The following is a 17,960-nucleotide window of genomic DNA, read 5'->3' on the forward strand; positions in this document are numbered from 1 at the left end:
TTTTCTGATATACCCCCGCTTTGAAGTATCTGTATATTTTATGGATGCAACCCAGGAATCCAAGGGAAAGAAAATGAACATGAAACCCACAGAATGGCTATCTACAAATTTCTGGAAATCGTACTCCTTAAGCTAAAACAGCCAAAAAACCACATTTGCTTTTAAGCCATGACCAATAAGCATGGCAAAATAATGCTGTGTTCCAGAAGCTAACCCCTATCTTTATTCTTTGCCTTTGAAGAAAGTCGTACGCTGTCTTCTCCAGGAATATTCAAAAAATACGATCCTTTCAAACATGAAGATGAGGTTGACCTTGCTCACCATCCTACCTCTTCCCTCCCTTTTGCTCTCCTGGACCCACCCTGCCGCATTGCCCCATTTCCCACCTCCCAGCCCCACTGTCCCGCTCCTTCCCCCAGCACAGCAGCTGGCGCTCTGCATATCACCTTTATGGTGACGGACAAGTCAGTTAAGTGCCCTCTGGAGTCATTTCAGTATTTTCCATGTATGTTCATATCTAACATTCAGAAATAATGTAGAAAGATTACAAAAAAGCATAGTGAGCATAAACGGGAAAAGAAAGGTGAATTCAGAGATGCTGTGTTTTATAGTTTTCTGAGAAAAAGGAAAGCATTATTTCACTTTGGAACTCAAGATCACCTTAGCAAAGACCAAATTCAGGTGCAGGAGCAAACAAAATTAAGAGGGCTGCTAGTGTCTTTCTACTGATGGAGGCAGGATGTGCCCTCTCCCATGGCGTCAAAGCTTTCCCTCAATGAGCTGCAGGGAACATCTTGCTATTCATACTAGTCTCAGTATCTCTAAAAATCAGCACTGAAGTCAAAATCACACAACGTCGTAGATTATTTTTACTTCATAAGCTCGGTAATACGAACTTGTGTCAAACTAACATAAAATTTGATTCCTCCCTGTGAGTTTCATTTTATTATGAAGACAGATTTGTATATCATGGATATGGTCTCTCTAATGCCATCTTTCCTTGGCCTTCAGCTTCCTACAGTAAATCTACAGCTATTACTATTTCGAAGTTGTTATTACTTCAAAATGCTAAATTTCACATCTGAGAGTACAGAGAACATTTATGCTGGAGAAACTGCCTCCACACCAAAATAGCTTTCCACGTTATTATTTTACCTATGCTTTTTGCTTTGGAACTTGGCACCCTGAAAAGGCTTGACAGCATTAAACTTTCAAAAAGGAGAATTTATTCACCTGTTTCCTTAAGAAAAACCTAGGGATTTTTCCTGTTAGTGAACAGCTTCAAACTCACTCTTTTGACCTGTACACAAAACTGAATTTGAAAAGACTAATAGGCTAATAAGTCTAATAGTGCAAAGATAAAAATTTAAACAGGTTTACTTTCAGCATATTTTAAGAGAATATAGCTCAGGGCCAGGAAAAGTATGAGATGTGCAAATGCGTGTGTCCTGTTCATAAAAAGCACCAGGCAGCCTTTTTAATAATAAGATCACATCACTGTCTGATGCCGTCGGAGCACAGAAAACTCTAAGGACCATATCTTTTCACAGATAAGCACAAACTGCTCCGAGCAATTAACGTTAATTAATGTTACTAATTAAAAGTCTAGACAAGCCAGCCCCCTCACCCTGGAATGTTTTTGCCAAACAGTTAATACCTGCTGACTTCAGTCTCGGTGATGGTCTAGTAACACTTGACGAGTTACCCTGAATACAGCACTTAGAGCTTGTTGAAGCTTTGTGTTAACTTTGCACCTGCACGGGGCCCCCAGCCTCCAGGAGGCCATGTGGATCAAGTGCTCCTATAACTGGGGTTAGTCATCTGTATCAGAATCACAGCAGACTCCCTCATAACAAAGTCTCTTTTTTGTTGTTAATTAAGACAGTACCAAAAAAATAAAGTTACTTATTCAGTCATGAGGGCTGAATGCTCCCAGTAGGTAGTCTTTTCACAATTCAATTTCCCTGATGGGACTCGAAGAGGAAATGAAACAACAAATTGTACTCCTGATGATCTAAGCAGAAGCTGCAATTCCGCGGGGAGTCCTGCTAGGTCAATTAGTTCATCATGCTAACAGAATAGCAATCCAGAAACCAGTGTCCCACCAACAAAGGTTTGAAAAAGTGAAGTTCAATGCCCAGTTGTAAGGCAGTCTCCAGTAGATATTATTGTTAGGTTCAGCAAAAGCACATTTACTGAGTATAAAAATAGGGCAGCAGTACTGAAAAGCCAGGGGGATATTCCCGTACCGCTAGATTCATTCATGTGAATGCAGCAGAAGCAGTCCACCTTTGTCAGAACTCTAATGAACGCTCCTTGTACAAAAGAAGTTCATCTCATCAAAATGTTTCCTTCTTAAATCGGTTCTTGAAGAGGTAAGTACCTTTAAGCGAGCGTTTCTCTGGAAAGTCGAAGTGCAGTGCTGCACCTGTTGGTTTTTTTCTTTTAAAGCGTTTCGATATTCTGAAACCTTAGTATTAGTTCATCTTCTGTGCTTACTGCATAGTATCGTTTTACAAATATGCGGCAAAAATAATTAGCGGGACTTTTTTCTTACAATGCCATCCAATAATACCGTAATGAAACAGACAGCATTTAAATTGCTTTTTTAAAGCAGCCCTTAGAGAAAATATATGCACCTGTGCTAAGTTTTCTTCCTTTATATTTTGAATAAGAACGTGATACTTCAGTGCTAATTTTATAAATTGCAAGCACTGTTTTTGATGCCAGAAGAGTATGTTTCAAAAGAAAAGATGGTCTTAGAGGCTGTTTAAACACCAAACTTTCACCTATAGTCCTGTGAATGTCGCCCAAATATTCAAGCACCCATTTTGTTTTCTTAACCTACAGAATCTGAATTACAGAACTCATTTTTACCAACCTCGCAGCGGGACTCTGGGATTAACAATTCTTCTGAGTTTGGGAACAAAAAGGACTATAAATTCCAGGCAGCTGTAGTCTTTCCATCTGCATATACTGATGCAAAATAGTTGTTTTACTCTAACAGGTCAAACATGAGGTAGTAGTTAAAGTAGCATATTGTTGCCAATCCTATTATGTTTATAAACAACTACTGCATTTCCTCCTGCAAACCAACTTCAGATATTCCGAGGTTTTGCAAAAATAACAGAAAAATGACTTTTCTACTTCCCTATACACTGGTCATAGTTGTAAAAAAGGAAGTTGCGTAAAGAAGAGCAGATTATTCGGTTCTAGTTTACTTTATTGCTATCAGCTACTGCAATATTAGACCTTGATGCTTTATTTACAGAACTCCCCACTGACAAAAGATAGCGCTGCATAATGAGTACACAAACGCATTTCAAGTGCACATCTTGAAAGCTGTTTTTGTAAAACGCCTTCTGGCTGCAATATTTGAATGTATGGTATGCTGACAGTCAGTAGGGACAACAACACAGATGTGCTTTGTTTGGCTCCTAATGGATTCAGTCCCAAAGAGCACTAAAAAGAGAGAGACGGAAGAAAATTTAAGCTTTACCTTTTTATGAAACTCTGATCATGAACTCTCTCTCTGGCCATGTGCGTTGAAATACGATGGAACAATAATACAGCCTATTTATGAGAGAATGCATTCTTGCTTCTTTTGAAAGAATGATTACCGCTACGATTTCTATTCACAGAAAACTATCTTTAGGTTACTATATTTAATTTTATGACGTTAAGAATAGATTTAAGTTAATTTTAATTTAAAAACATGCACTGAAATCTTTAAGTTAAGACTCTGTGTTGTCTGTCTAGAAATAACACTTTATCAGTCCTGTAGGGGTTTTAGAATTTCTCTTTTACTTAATTAGCGTATTATAATTTTAAAAGCCATTATTTACTCGCAGCATCTTGAAAATATTTGAGTGTTTCTGCAGAGCAAATATATGTGAATGTTTAAGCAAAGTCACAGAAGATGATGCATCTTAAACTCAGCACTAGCAGTTACAGTATTAATGGTAATGCTGTTGCCAGTAAGATCCATCATATAGAAGATAACAAAGCAGCACCTTTGGACATGATTGTCTCATTTTACTCCAGAAATCTGTATTTTGATCCAAACACAACCAGAATATCACCACACAGATTTGGCCAAGTATACAGCTGTTCTGATACAAAACTGAAACCAGAAAATAAGATAACCTAACGGGAGCAACCGCTAATGATCATATTCCATGAAAACCTGGTCTCCATGAAGACATTTGCTGTTTAGAACAACTGTTACCTTTCAAAGAGGAAACGATGCTGACTTCAATCCCTTTGGAGGATGCTCTGGCAGGAGGACTGCTGTGACAGTGCATGCAAGATGATGAGCAGAAGGTAAACCTGAGCTAGACTACAAAGTTAGCTCCTAAACTTACATGCTGTAACAATTTCTTTTACATTCCTAGGCACCATGCTCTGCTGTCGACTCTAAGAGACTGTGTCAGATGGGACCAAGAATACAAGCCTGGAGTGCTTCATGTGGATCAACAGAGAGTATGTAAATATAATACCAACATCATAATCACGGTCCTGAAGTTTTCTAGATGGCAGCAAAGAAGCAGAAATAATGCCACAGAAACTTGTCTGAAACATGTTGCTAATAGCAGGTTATACCGATAATTCATATCAGATGATGGCTTTGTTTACACGTGTGAATATTGACATCTGATCTTTTTTCATATACCACAGTAGAAAGGACGGAAAGTGGAGTAGTAACCTTAGGTCAATTACATTCATCCTGATAAATCCAGTTCTTTTCTTCACCTAAAAAAATTCAGTACAGAAAACCACACATTCTCTTCTATAGTAATTCTCTTGAATTTTCTTACGAGAAGAAGGAGAGAGTCCAGAAACTATAAAAAGGCTGCTGCCCTTGTAAGAACATGCAAGTGTCCTTTACAACTGATGATACTTCCATATGACAGCTGCCAGGGGCACTAATTATTGCCCTATAGTCGTCACATTTGTGTGCCTATTAACAATTATTAGCTCACCGGACTTCAAATGATCGCTTTATTTCTATCTACAATGGATTCCACACTCAAAAGCCTGGTCTAAGAACAACTCAAACAATGGTTTGAAAACATCTCTCATAAATTTCAGACCATCATTCAATTGCATTTGGCATCATTTTAAATGACAGTTAAACCATGCAAGTAGATAGTTGCTCTAAATAACGAGATAATCATAGGATGTTGGCTAATTAATTAGAAAATGCTTTAGGTCCTAGATTCTCTGCTGTTTAACAATGACCACAACTTCACCTGATTGTGGACTTCAAACTCAGTCTAACATACAGAGAAATTGTATATAAAGAATGCAAGCATGATGAATGCCCCCATCAATGAGCTTCTCTGGAAAAAAGTTCTTGTCAAAACATCCTGTCTGATGGACTCATCAGATCAGTTGACAAAGATAACAGCATTAATACAAGAGACTTCTGTAAACTCTGTGAAATGCAGGCACTGATATTACTTCGACCTGCAGCATTAAAGAAACTCTTCCGCAAATACACCATTTCTGGTTCCAACATTTCTAAATATTGTGTTGAAAAAATGGAAAAGAGAAAACTAAATGAAATGAGATCTAGAAAGCAGTCTCTGTAATGACAATACTTCTGATGTTCAAATTGTGTACTCAGCAGAAGTTCTGAAGGTTAATTGACACTATGAAAAATTTAAAAGAAGATCCTATAATTAGAATCTGAAGATAGATAACCCATAGAAAGCAAGGTACATTTTTAACAGTAAACAATAAATAGAAATTGGAAAACCTACTGGGAAAAAAGCAGCTTTTCATTAAGTCTTTACATGAACAAAGCTTCTCTTTTTATAAAATTTTCTTTTTAACATCCCTTTTGAAAACATTCTGAGAAGCACTTAGGAACTTAAGAACACTCTACTAGCTGATTCTGAGATTTTATGCTCCTTGCCTAAAATGTCCAGTAAAATTGCCTTGTATAAACAACCAGCAGTGGACATATAATGAAAAATGCAATCAACTTCTTCAAAAAAATCTAAGCATTATACCAATATGTATTATTTGACATGTTTATTAATTTTTGGAGCAATGAGGCTAGTGGGATTTCACTTGGTGGTCTCAGCTCTTCTCTTGTTTTCCTGTCTGCTACATGTCCATATCACACAGTGTTGCTATTGTTCACGCAAGTCATTTCATGCATCAAGAATACTGTGATGATTCTTGGATGAGTCAGTACATTATAGTGTTTTTCCTTAAGAAAGCACTGAAACATTGACATAAATACCAGCTTGAAATACAGATATGATTTCATAATATAATATAGAAAATATCTGCCTTTGTTACATGATTATCATCCTACTTATGTTTGCAAAATAAATTTCAACAAAGGACCCAGAATTAGAAATTATTATTTTTTTAATTTATAATGGTATTTTCAATTTTGACCTAAAAGTACCTCCACAAAATTAGGTATTTCAGAGTAGAAGCAGAAAAGAAGCAAAAAACAATGTAAAAACTCAGTATCATCTACACTTTCTGCACCTATCAAGGAAGCAGAGTAACAACTGATGTCCTTTTTATGATTTCAGTGCAAGTTATCTGGGCCACTGGATATGCCACAGGTAAATTTCACAGGTCTTCCTCACACCCATCTCAAACTGGATTTATGCAGTGTACCTGCAGTCAATAATCGAAACACACAGCCATGTAATGTGGTCCCGTGCCATCTCCAGATAGCTTTATGGTATGGAATTGGTAAAACCACCCTTCTCCTTGGTTTTCATATACCTACTTGTATTTTCCTTTTCCCTTCAATATAATCAGAATTCTATTAAAAGAATGCAGAAGATTACTACTTTTCAGAGGCACCCACACTGCCTTTCAGGAAAGGAACCAGTGCATTTATCCAAAACTTTTTGCAAGATATTTTTAAAGATGCAGAAGAAAAAGGAAAGAAACCTAATACTAAGTGTTTTACTTTGATTTTACTTTAAAAGAGTTAGAGCAAAATGCTAAGCACTAATACTAAGTAGTGTTTTAACACAGAAGTGTCAAAATACTTTTAGAATTCAGAAATGTTTGTGGGTGAAGAACTGCTGAACAGAACACTACACTAGTTCTTTTATTCTATGCATAAGTATCCCCTGCAGTGCCATAGCAACTTTTTGATGTATTTTTCAAAAGGTTTTCAACTCAACCTACCAGGTGGTTTTAGGAACTCAGATTCATGTGCTGAAGCTGTGTGCCAGCAGTTATCAAAGAATGCGTGGCATGCATCCTAATATTCTTACTGTGCGATCAGGCTGTTTCTATATTTATGTGCATATGTATGTCTATTTCCATATTCATGGTCCAAATCTTGTGACACTGCAAATGCAATGGTGTAGCATTTTACTACATTTATGTACATAGCAGTGTCTCACTGACTGAACCTTTTCAAGGAAAAATATTAACTCAATTCATCAAAATGGTTTGAAAAGCAGGCTTTTCTGTTTCTACTGGTCTAATAATGCTTTTTCCAAAAGAGATGTAAAGTTTGGTTTAACTCTAAAACAATCAGTGCATGTAGGTAAACAGAATAATTGTCTCAGGTTTCTACTTCCACACCATGGGAAGTTTGACTAAGTTAAATATTTATTTACTTCAGTTATGTCATATATTGAGAAAGTGCCAGCACACATCAGCATTTGTGTACAGAAATTACAGGAGATTCTCTAACTCTGTCTGGCCTTTCTTTCTATCAAGAAATGGAAAAGGGAGAGAGAAAAAATCCTAAACTGCTTTTCCTCCAGTACGGGAGGTGGCTGGAAGACCATCTCTGCCCTCTAGTTTCAGATAGTCTGTTCTTAAACAGAAAAAAAGTTTGATCTTTTCTTTCTCTGTACCTGAAGTAGTCTTTGTAGCAAATGGCAACTCAGTGCCCTTCCTTTAAGAGAAGAAATCCTATTACTCATTTGAATCAGGTGGTCATTACGTACAATTACAGAAGGGCACTACGAGAGCCAAACCAGAGCTCCCCATGAGATGATGCCCTTTGACCTAAAGAAGAACAGGCCTAACCTGTCCTTAGTGGGAATCCCCAAATAGAAATTTCAGCCAAATCCAAAAGTGAATATACTTATCAGCAAAATCTATAATTACTCTAAACCAGGTTACAACATACATTAAGAGCATGTTACTATTAACTAAGGCTTAAGTGTATCCTTATTTAAATTATTAAAAGAAAAACATCAAGTAGTCTAGTATTTTATTCTTGAGTTCATGTAGTTACCTGAGCTTCCAATAAATGTATTTACAGGCATTAAAACATTAAAGTCACTAAAGGAAACCTTGGTCTCTATGGTCTATCGCTGGATACTGATCAAGTTACAGAAAGTAATTATTACAACCGACTTGTAATAGGTTGTAGTATCTAGTTACAAACAACAATCAAATCTCATACAAGAAATATCTAACTCTCCTCAACTTCAACCTGAATAGGAATGGGGATTGGGGAGAGCTCCATGATGCCACATCAAGGGCAGTGCAAGTTGTAAAGCTTCTTGTTGGTCACCCTCCACAGATTCAAGAAACTGAAAAACTGGGTAAATTCTGTAATACTGCAACCTGTGGTACAGAATACAGGACCTCTACAAGCAATAGCAACTAGACCAGGCAGCTTTCTGGGAAGTCTTTCTCCAGCAAACGTAAATGCAGCTCCTTCAATTTCTTAGAAATCAGCTCTCAGTGAAGATATACTATAATACCTGTGTGTTTGCACTTGAAGTTTTAACTGCTGAAAACTAGGGCTAACCACCTGGGATCAAAATTTACTGAAGCACCCCTATATCACTATATGCCAACTGTGTCTTTGCAGTTTCACCCATTGATATAAAAATCCTTCATTTTAATTTATTCAAGTAATTTAGTTCAATGACCAGCTCAGCTGAAACTGGACAACTAGAAAATGGTTCTTCACTTCCAAAGCTGCATAAATTTGAGATGTGAGAGCATAGCACTTACTAGCTCTAAAAGCTGACAGGACACAGTACTCAGTATCCAAACCACTATGAATAAAACACCTTTTTTTTTTTTTTTAAATGTTGATTTTTCTTTGTAGAGCCAGCATAAAGATTCTACTAATAAATATAATTTTTAAAAGCTAGTTGTCTGCATTTTAATACAAATAAACTTTTATCAAATATATTACATTCAGGTATTATCTATTACTTAATGTGTGCAGAGTTAATGTATTGTTTTTGGCAAGATGTGTAAAACTGCAGAGATTAAATTGAATACTGCATTTCATATCAACAGGTTTGAACTATTACTATCAAGTAGCTTCAAGGGAGACAGACAAGAACCACAGGCTAGGGAATAAAGCCTCCACCTGTAACTGCAAATACGCCGCTCAATCCCATTTACCTGCCAACCATGCCTTCTGTTGTTTTGGGCAACTGCCCATATGAGTTCTGCCTCTTGCCAAAGTTCACTAATTGTCTCCAAGTATTTTCTTCCACCACTGTAAGATACATTGTCATTTTAGGCTAATGACAAAGTTTTCTATTCCTGGCTGACATAGGGGAATCTCCACTTCTAGCACATAAAGAAATCCACTTTCCGCTATCAACAGGTTTTTTGCCTACAGTCAGCTCTTAAGAGCTGCAAAGCCAGAAGGCAGTTTGGAGGCCATACTTGGTGTAAGAGTAATGATTTCTTGATAGATAATACTTTCAGGTCCATGAGGACCAGAGCCTGGTCCAGAGCCTGGCTGAGTAATTAGATGCAAAAACCAACCACCATTAAGCCTCCTCCCAGTTCTCTTACCTGTGTGCGATCATTGTGGCTTACAAAGCATCATGGAACAGGAAAATGGAAAAATCTAATGCAAACCATGATTAATGCAATTCTTAAGAAAGAAAAATCTAACTATGGTTAGCAGAAAGTACTCTGCAGGCTTATAGGGAAGTGTAGGAAGAAATACAAAATTGAAAGTTGTGTGCAAGACTGTTTGGACAATTAAGTACCTTGAAGTATAAAAGTACATTAGTCTAGCAAAAAAGCTCAAGGAGGATTAAGTCAGAAATTTGAGTGGTTATTTCAATTTATAATGGGATAGAAGCAGGACGATTTTTTTCTTAATTGTTAGCAGCCTGTCCACTTTACAGCTCCCCCTAGCTTAACACCAATCCTGATGAGCAATTCCACAAGGAGTTGTTTAGTTCAAGTATTACAGCGTACTGTGTAACATATGCTCTGAAACCAACCCACAAAAATTTTAAAAAATAACACAAAAGGCAGCACACAGGTACATACTTCAAACACACGTTGTAAAACTAGAGGTGGAAAATTATGTATCCCACTCTCCCTTTTTTGCTGATACAACAACTGAATACCTCTAAATATGCAACACTAATCAACATGCAATTCAGAACCATTTAGAAGTGGCTCAGGATCATCTCCTTTCAAATGCCTAATATCCTTTACCTTGCTCTTTAGGCAGTCTGAAGAATGAAGCAGGCACAATAAAAATTCTCAGTATAAAAAGCAAGTTGTTGACAATCTTTCAATATTTACGTGTTTCACTTTTATGCCACAAAAGACTGTAGAAATGCACATACACCTACCATAGAAATGGGAGTATGCAAAATAATACTGACAGAATATTAACCTCTGTTCAGAGAACGCAAAAGACCCGAAGATCCATTTCAGTCTTATTTATATAGCACAATAAAAAAAAAAAAAAATTAAAAAGTCATGCTTATTTGAGCTCTCTGCATTGGATGAAATTCACAGCTATGCCATTTTTTCCAGTATGTCTTGAAACGCTATTCTTACCTAAATCATTAGAAGTATATAGAGATGTATGCAGTCTGTATGTACAGCTCTACATACAGATATCCACAATCACCATCAGTTCAGGTTTTACATCAGTAATGCAAAACTGCAGAAACAGACACATGGATGCACAACAATAGCTTATCTGAGTGTTTACAGAATGCTAATGAAGATAGTAATTGTTACACCTGGATCTAATTATTTGCAGCTTTTGTTTAATAACAAACAGAGAGCAAAGTTTCATGCTATGCTTAATCCAGTCTCACTGTGGACTGCTCCCTGCAGTGTCCACCCAACTAGGTACAGCCATCTCCCCTGCATCAGATCTAGCAAATATGTGGTCAGTCTGATCAGACTGCTGATCCAGAGAAAAACTAATCATGTTTTCTTTTGGATTGTCTGCAGATCCAGCTCAGTGTGTGCCATCTTCTGTGCACCAGCCACAGGCTCGAGAAATGAGAGGAACAGCACCTTTTAGAAGCAAAATGCCTTTATTTCGGATTCACCACCATGGGAAATTATGTCCCCAGCAAAACTGAACCAAACAGCAGACCAAATCTGGCCACAGGAATATGTGGTAGTAAATCACATGAACACAGGATCAACTACAACGATGTGCTAATGCACACTGTGCTCATAATGTTATCCACTGAAATGCTATTCATAAAAACACACATTGGAACAACGTCATCCACCGTGCTTCAGGACCACACAGACTTACATCCTCTCCTTTCTGAAATCAACTATAAACCACATTATTCAGGTAATACTAGGAGACCTAATTCTCCCCTGAGTGCCTAACTTGATCCAGCTTTTACCCTGCTTATGCCTTACTGTCAGAACCTCTAACAGGTTTTAGGGTTTTTGCGTGAGTACCTACAACGTATGTTGTGAACTGTTACTATCAATAAGCTAAAACAAAATACTACATTATCTTCGACCCCTGAGTGTCTGGATTTAAGCCAGTATACTCACGGGAAAGACTTTATGGAATAATCAATAAAGGAGTAAAAGACAACACAGCATCTCCTCCAGAGGAGAAAACAGAGGGCACACAGCAGTTTAAAAACCATGCCAATTACAAGAAAGGAAAAACTAAAGTGGAAAAGGAAACCCAAAACACATCCTCTCAACAGAGCTCCCAGCGGAGCAGAAGACAAATCCACAAAGTCTCATTTTTGGTATCCAGCTGAGATGCCATAACAAGCTTTCTCTAAGTGCTTAGCACTCCGCATCAGCTAGCTACAGAACAAACATAGCTGTTCAAAATAATCCAAGATAGACCAGGTGAATAGTAACCAAGTATCCAAGGACCTGCAATATGACCAGCCTGTTCTGCTGAAGGAATAACCAGCATGTCCTATTCCTGAGCTAGGCAGGTTAGCCCCTAAGAGCAGAACGTCTTTTCCCCCTCTTAACCAATTCAACAGGAATCCTTAAGCTTTCTGTCTTGCACATCACGTTATTCTCAACGGAGCTGCTCCCAGCTCCAACCCCTGCCCACACCCAAGGCACTGACAATGTGCACGCACGAACACAATTTCATTACAGCTACTGCCCTACCTCTCAAAAGCAGGTCATGAACGTTACTCATGTAACACGCACACACAACAAATCTGTGAAATGACACGAAAACTTATAAAGTTATTCTGATTACAGAAATACAAAAGCATGGTAAGAGTCATTAAAGACTTCTAAATATAGAGAGGATCACATTGCAGTGAAATAACTAACTCCAGAAATGTTAGGCTTGTTAACACATACTGTAGCAAGCTTAGTCTGTTTTGCACTTGCAGAGTTGAAAAAAGGAAAGCCATGATGAGCTGTCAGAACCTAACAGCACACAGGCACGGGAGTGCTGCATCGGAGGCCTCATCCGTACAGCAACATCGATTTTAATGGGCTCAGGGTGGGATCCCAGTAAGAGTTTCTGTCACCACTGACCCAAATCAGAACTCAGTTGCCTTGCTTGAAGCAAAAAGCTGGTGGCCACTAATCCCAGAAGCCCTTCTCCCCACAGAAACTCATTTTTCAGGGACATTTTCTATGTAAATACATCTACTGTTCAAGCTGTACTCCTCTTCAGAAGTCTTTAAAAAGATCCATAAACTTTCTGCATACAAACAAAGATAATCTTCGTATGAATTTTTTAAACTATTGAAGTCTTACATATTGAAAATATTCTGCAGGATTTAAACATACATCATAAATTATTCAAGGAGAACCCAATTCTAAAAATAAACATAATAACAAGACATTGCAGTCCATGTATACTTTAACATAATTTCTCCAGAGTTAAGCTTTCAAAGCATGCAACACCTACACAAGACGGGTGAATTAGAAAAAAACCCAATACTTACTTCTTTGATTTCGACCATATGTTTAAACAATCATTACCAATTTTTGTCATTTAAAGATCTAAAATCCTGAGGAGGTACAATGGAAATACCCAGTACTCAAATGTAATCATCACTCAAGTAAGGATTTAACAAACTGTATTTCAATGATTTGAGGTCCCAGTACAATGAACAAACAAAATGAAATTATTAACGGAGTTTTTCACAGTTATTTGTTAATTAATCATTGTATTCAGAGATGAAAACTAGTGCCACAGGACATTACCAGAATACTATATCTGATGCATATGCATCGTTTTTTTCATAGATTCCTTGTGGCAGTGCTACCTTTTCAAATCCTGCTCATGTTTCATATCACTGCACACCAATGCACAACCACAATTGTGCTATTCTTTGTACCTACTAAAGGACCTAGATAAAGTCTATACAGTAATCTTCTGGTATTTTTTAATATTACAAATTGTAGAAGGAAAAACCCCACTGTGATCATTGAACCATGTCATGATCCTTCCTAGGAAATCTCTGCAGAGATAAAGATAACACAAACTAACCTTTAGAAATCAGATGAGGGACACAGCTATCATAACAATGGTAGCTGAGTTCAAATGCTCAGTCTGCAGGGAATACGAATATAGCATACTCTACAAATAATTTTTATTTCTTCATTTATTTAATCCAAGTGGAAATGGTATTTTCAAGCCTCCACTTGAAAGCTGGAGCAAAAAAAAGGTAGATATGCCCAATGGCTTTACTAGCCTTTGCATTTTCTGATTTTTTTTGAAATGTAAATCAAAAAATTTCTAATATCTCCATCCAAATTAAGAGATTGTTGCTGTACTAACACACAACAGGTTTCATCATTGTCAACAGCAACTTAGGAGCAATTTGTACTTAAACATTATTATGCTGGAGACTAGCAGCTTGCAGCAGAAGCATAGGATTCTGCCTTCTACATACTTTTGGAGTCCTGATGACATATCAGCATTTGTAGAAGCTCTGCCTGACTGCTTTTTTAAGCAGAAAGTGGAATGGAAAAAGCAGTCAATTGATTCTGATTTCCAAAGAGTGAGTGTTTTCTCCGCAAGCTGATACCCTGAAAATGCAAGATCCCCAGAAAAAACATATAAAGTTGGTGATCTGAGACATTTTTATACGAAATGCCCATGGGTGGGGTATTAAGCAACCATATAAATGCGTTTGTAGTACACTTACAGACAGCCAGAATGAGCATGTCGGTAAACATAAATTGTTGCATCTATACTACTTGACTCTGAGTTGTGTTGTGTATGTGTGTGCAATGAATGCAGTCATAGAAGATGTGACATGAGAAACAAGACGCAAGTAGTGAAATAACTTACTTGGCATAAAATGCCAAAAAAACCCTGTATCTTCTTGTAAATATGCAAAAGTGTCTAATAATTACAACCTGTTTTTTTCTTCATATGTGTTGCCATAAATTAGAAATGCTTCGCCTTGTCTTAGCCATGATTATATTAATCGTCTCTGATTCAAATCCAAAAGCTACACAAAAACCTGTTTTAGTATCTTAACTTTTTACCTTTATTAATATGGAAATTTAGCTTATAGCGGTGGAAGATTTTTTATGCATGCCCATCAGCTTATTTATAGGTGTCTAAATATAAGAAGCTTGAGGGTTTTTTTTTTCCATAGCACCAACAAATTCCTCTGTCAGCAGCAAGAATTCAGTGCTTAAAAAATAAATCACTAAAAGATACCTAAATTTGGGGTTGGAAATCACTTTCATATTGAAAAAATTGCATTATTTTATTTAGAAGTATGTATTTGAATAACGTTTTCAATTTGCTAACTGAAATGCTTCCCCTCTGCAATCTTCTCCTAGTAAAGGATATAGATAGATGATGAGTAAAACAAGAGCTGCCTATTATATGCCTGGGACTCCTACTGACTGACTCATGAATGACTGTGCCTAAAGGAACCCTCTTTAGAGACCAAAAGGAGATTGCTTTCTCAAAGAAAAAAGTATCATTATCATAGAACAGAGAATTTAGTACAGGTTTAAAAACCTTCGGCAAGAAGTGGTATATCTGTTTATATAGCGCATGAGAAAAGGACAGGAGAAAAGACAAAAAAACCCATCTGTCCTCGTTTTGGCTGGGATAGAGTTAATTTTCTTCCTAGTAGCTGCTACAGCGCTGTATTTTTGATTTAGTATGAGAATAATGTTGATAAACACACTGATGTTTTCAGTTGTTGCTAAGTAATGTTTAGACTAAATCAAGGATTTTTCAGCTTCTCATGCCCAGCCGGCAAGAAGGCTGGAGGGGCACAAGAAGCTGGGAGGGGACGCAGCCAGGGCAGCTGACCCAAATTGGCCAACAGGATATTCCAGACCATGTGACATCACGTCTAGAATATAAACTGGGGGGAAGTAGGTTGGGGGGGGGGGGGGTGGATCGCTGCTCAGGAACTAACTGGGCATCAGTCAGCAAGTGGTGAGCAACTGCATTGTGCGTCACTTGTTTTGAATATTCCAATCCTTTTATTATTATTGTCACTTTATTCTTATTATTATCATTATTTTTTTCTTCTTTTCTGTCCTATTAAACTGTTCTTATCTCAACCTATGAGTTTTCCTTTTTTCTTTCCTGATTCTCTCCCCCATCCCACTGGGAGGGGGGGAGTGAGTGAGCAGGTGTGTGGTGCTTAGCTGCTGGCTGGGGTTAAACCACAACACCATCTCAAATTGTATACATGCAAGGTCTTTTGATTAAGCATTTCTATTTTCCTTCTGTCCTCTTTCCTGAAATTATGATGTCATGGGTTTGAAAACTGTCATAAAAGTCAAAGTGACTTATGTAATGGAGCAATATTGTAGAAAAAATTGGTAGTTTTTTCTTAATTTCTTTGCAAGATCTCCCTTGAACACTTATAAAGTAGCTTATGGGTGTCTCACAATGCTCCAAAGCATTCATGAATACATAAACGATGTATTTAAGATCTGAGTAGATGATCTCAGAACAGCTAAAACAAAGCACGAAGCAGGAAAAAACCAAATTGCATCTCATGTTACTATGATGCTGAAGAGGCCTCTTGGCTATCTGAGGCATTCTGCACATTATTAAATTTGAGGATGTTTTGTCAATACAGTTTGCTGATAACATAAAGGCAGTAGATGCTGGATGAAAGGACCTGTATTATGTTTTAAACAATTTAACTGATGCTTCTCTAGGAGTATTGCAAATAATGAAATTTTCACTGGTGAAAATGCATTGTTTTCTTTTTTCCTCAGGCCAGGCAAGAAGCTCAAGTCCTATAAGAAGACTTATCTTCATCTCAGACTTTGCTGGAACTATGTCAATTCATCCAATCTAATGATCTGGGTTTTTTTCATTGACCTTTTTTTTTTCCTTTTTCCTGTGGTGAAAGAGTTTTCAGATACAAAACTGCTTTTAACCCCAAATTATATTTTTGGGGTAGAGCTTATCTCTTCTGCCAAAGTTTTCATCACATTGTTATAATGTTTTGTAAGGCTGCCAGATCCACACAGAGATGAAGATCAGACAACCCTCAGACAATTAAGCATTCTTTGAAATACTATTAAATAAATCAACTTAAATTGACTTTGAGATAACCATAGGGCAAAGATCTGCAAATTATTACCAGGATAGTTTCAGGTATCAGACCCTTTTTAATTCTCCTGTTCACTCTTCATCAGAATGAAAGATGTTAATAATTAGTTTAAGTACCTTTATTAAAAAAAACAAGTCTTCCATGTTCTATGATCCTGAAACACACCCTCACAGAGTATAAAGCCAAAAGGACCACTGTTCTCATCTCTCACTCCTTTCCATCACTGTCCTCAGGATTTACTTGCAAACTGCGTAACCCTAAGGAGAAATGCCACTTACAATCTTGATTGTAAGTGAAAATCCATTTATCCTTTTAAAAATTAGCTTGCTTACTGCAATTTCCTAGTGTTTCATGGTGTACCCAAAAGCAACACAGCTCCTCAGCAAAGTACTAAAAAACTTAGATTCAAGTAATCTGTACTTGCAGAGTAAAAATGCCTATTTTTAGCAGCTGTAGCTTACCACCATCCTCAGTTATCAATGAAATGAAAATCAGGTTGTGATCATCACTGATTTTTTGGTGTTTAATGAACAAGGTAAGACATTCTCAGTTGGGATTTGGTAGGTAGTACCCACCACTGACCACTGACTTGTAACTGTTTACAGCACAGATTATTATACTTTTAAGATTATTTGCTTCTGAACCGTCTGTGACTTGCAAACATGCAATGTCATTTTAGATTTAGAAGGCCACTTGCTGTCTCTTTTGCTGATTCTGTTCTGGGTCTCTGTGAATCATGAGCATTAAGTTTTGCCAGGACAGAAAGATCACTTACAAAGGAGCTGGGATATGAGGGGAAAAAAAAAAAAAAAGGTAGTTATCTCTTTTTGTTTCTCCCCAAACCAGTCTTCAAAAGCAGAGGCAGCCAAAACCTCTTGCAGAGCAAGCTCCCATGAAATAGCCTCCTGGCCCCATTACAGTGTTCAGAAGCGCAAAAGGATGAAATGAATGTGTCTAGCCTCTGTAAGCTCTTTATCAGCAGCATCGACCCACTCACTGTTGAGCAGCTCAATGATGACTAGGTGAAGATGTAACAAAAAGTCAATCATCACTCCCAAACCTTCCTCCCTTCTCAGAATTGCTGGCGAAGGCCAGCAGGTGTGAATCCCTTAACAAAAAAAAAATGTTTTGGAAAATATCAATAAGAAAAATTAACATACAATAGCCATGAAATGGAACAGAAAAAACATTAGGGTTAAAGAAAAC

General features: G+C 37.3%; 1 protein-coding gene across 14 annotated transcripts in view; it reads right to left on the reverse strand.

The window, feature by feature from the left end:
• Positions 1-17,960, reverse strand: part of SLIT2 (slit guidance ligand 2) — a 272,480-nt gene that overhangs the window by 159,829 nt on the left and 94,691 nt on the right. The window contains exon 1 of one of the 14 annotated variants that reach the window (XM_069792900.1): positions 13,146-13,210. The exons of the other annotated variants lie outside the window; for them this stretch is intronic. Within the exon in view, the coding sequence (XP_069649001.1) occupies positions 13,146-13,195 (50 nt within the window). The 5' untranslated portion in view covers positions 13,196-13,210. Of the gene's footprint in view, positions 1-13,145; positions 13,211-17,960 lie in introns of those variants that run through there. 14 annotated transcript variants of the gene reach the window in all.

The sequence above is a fragment of the Haliaeetus albicilla genome, chromosome 1 (genome assembly GCF_947461875.1).
Source record: "Haliaeetus albicilla chromosome 1, bHalAlb1.1, whole genome shotgun sequence".
NCBI lineage: Eukaryota > Metazoa > Chordata > Aves > Accipitriformes > Accipitridae > Haliaeetus > Haliaeetus albicilla.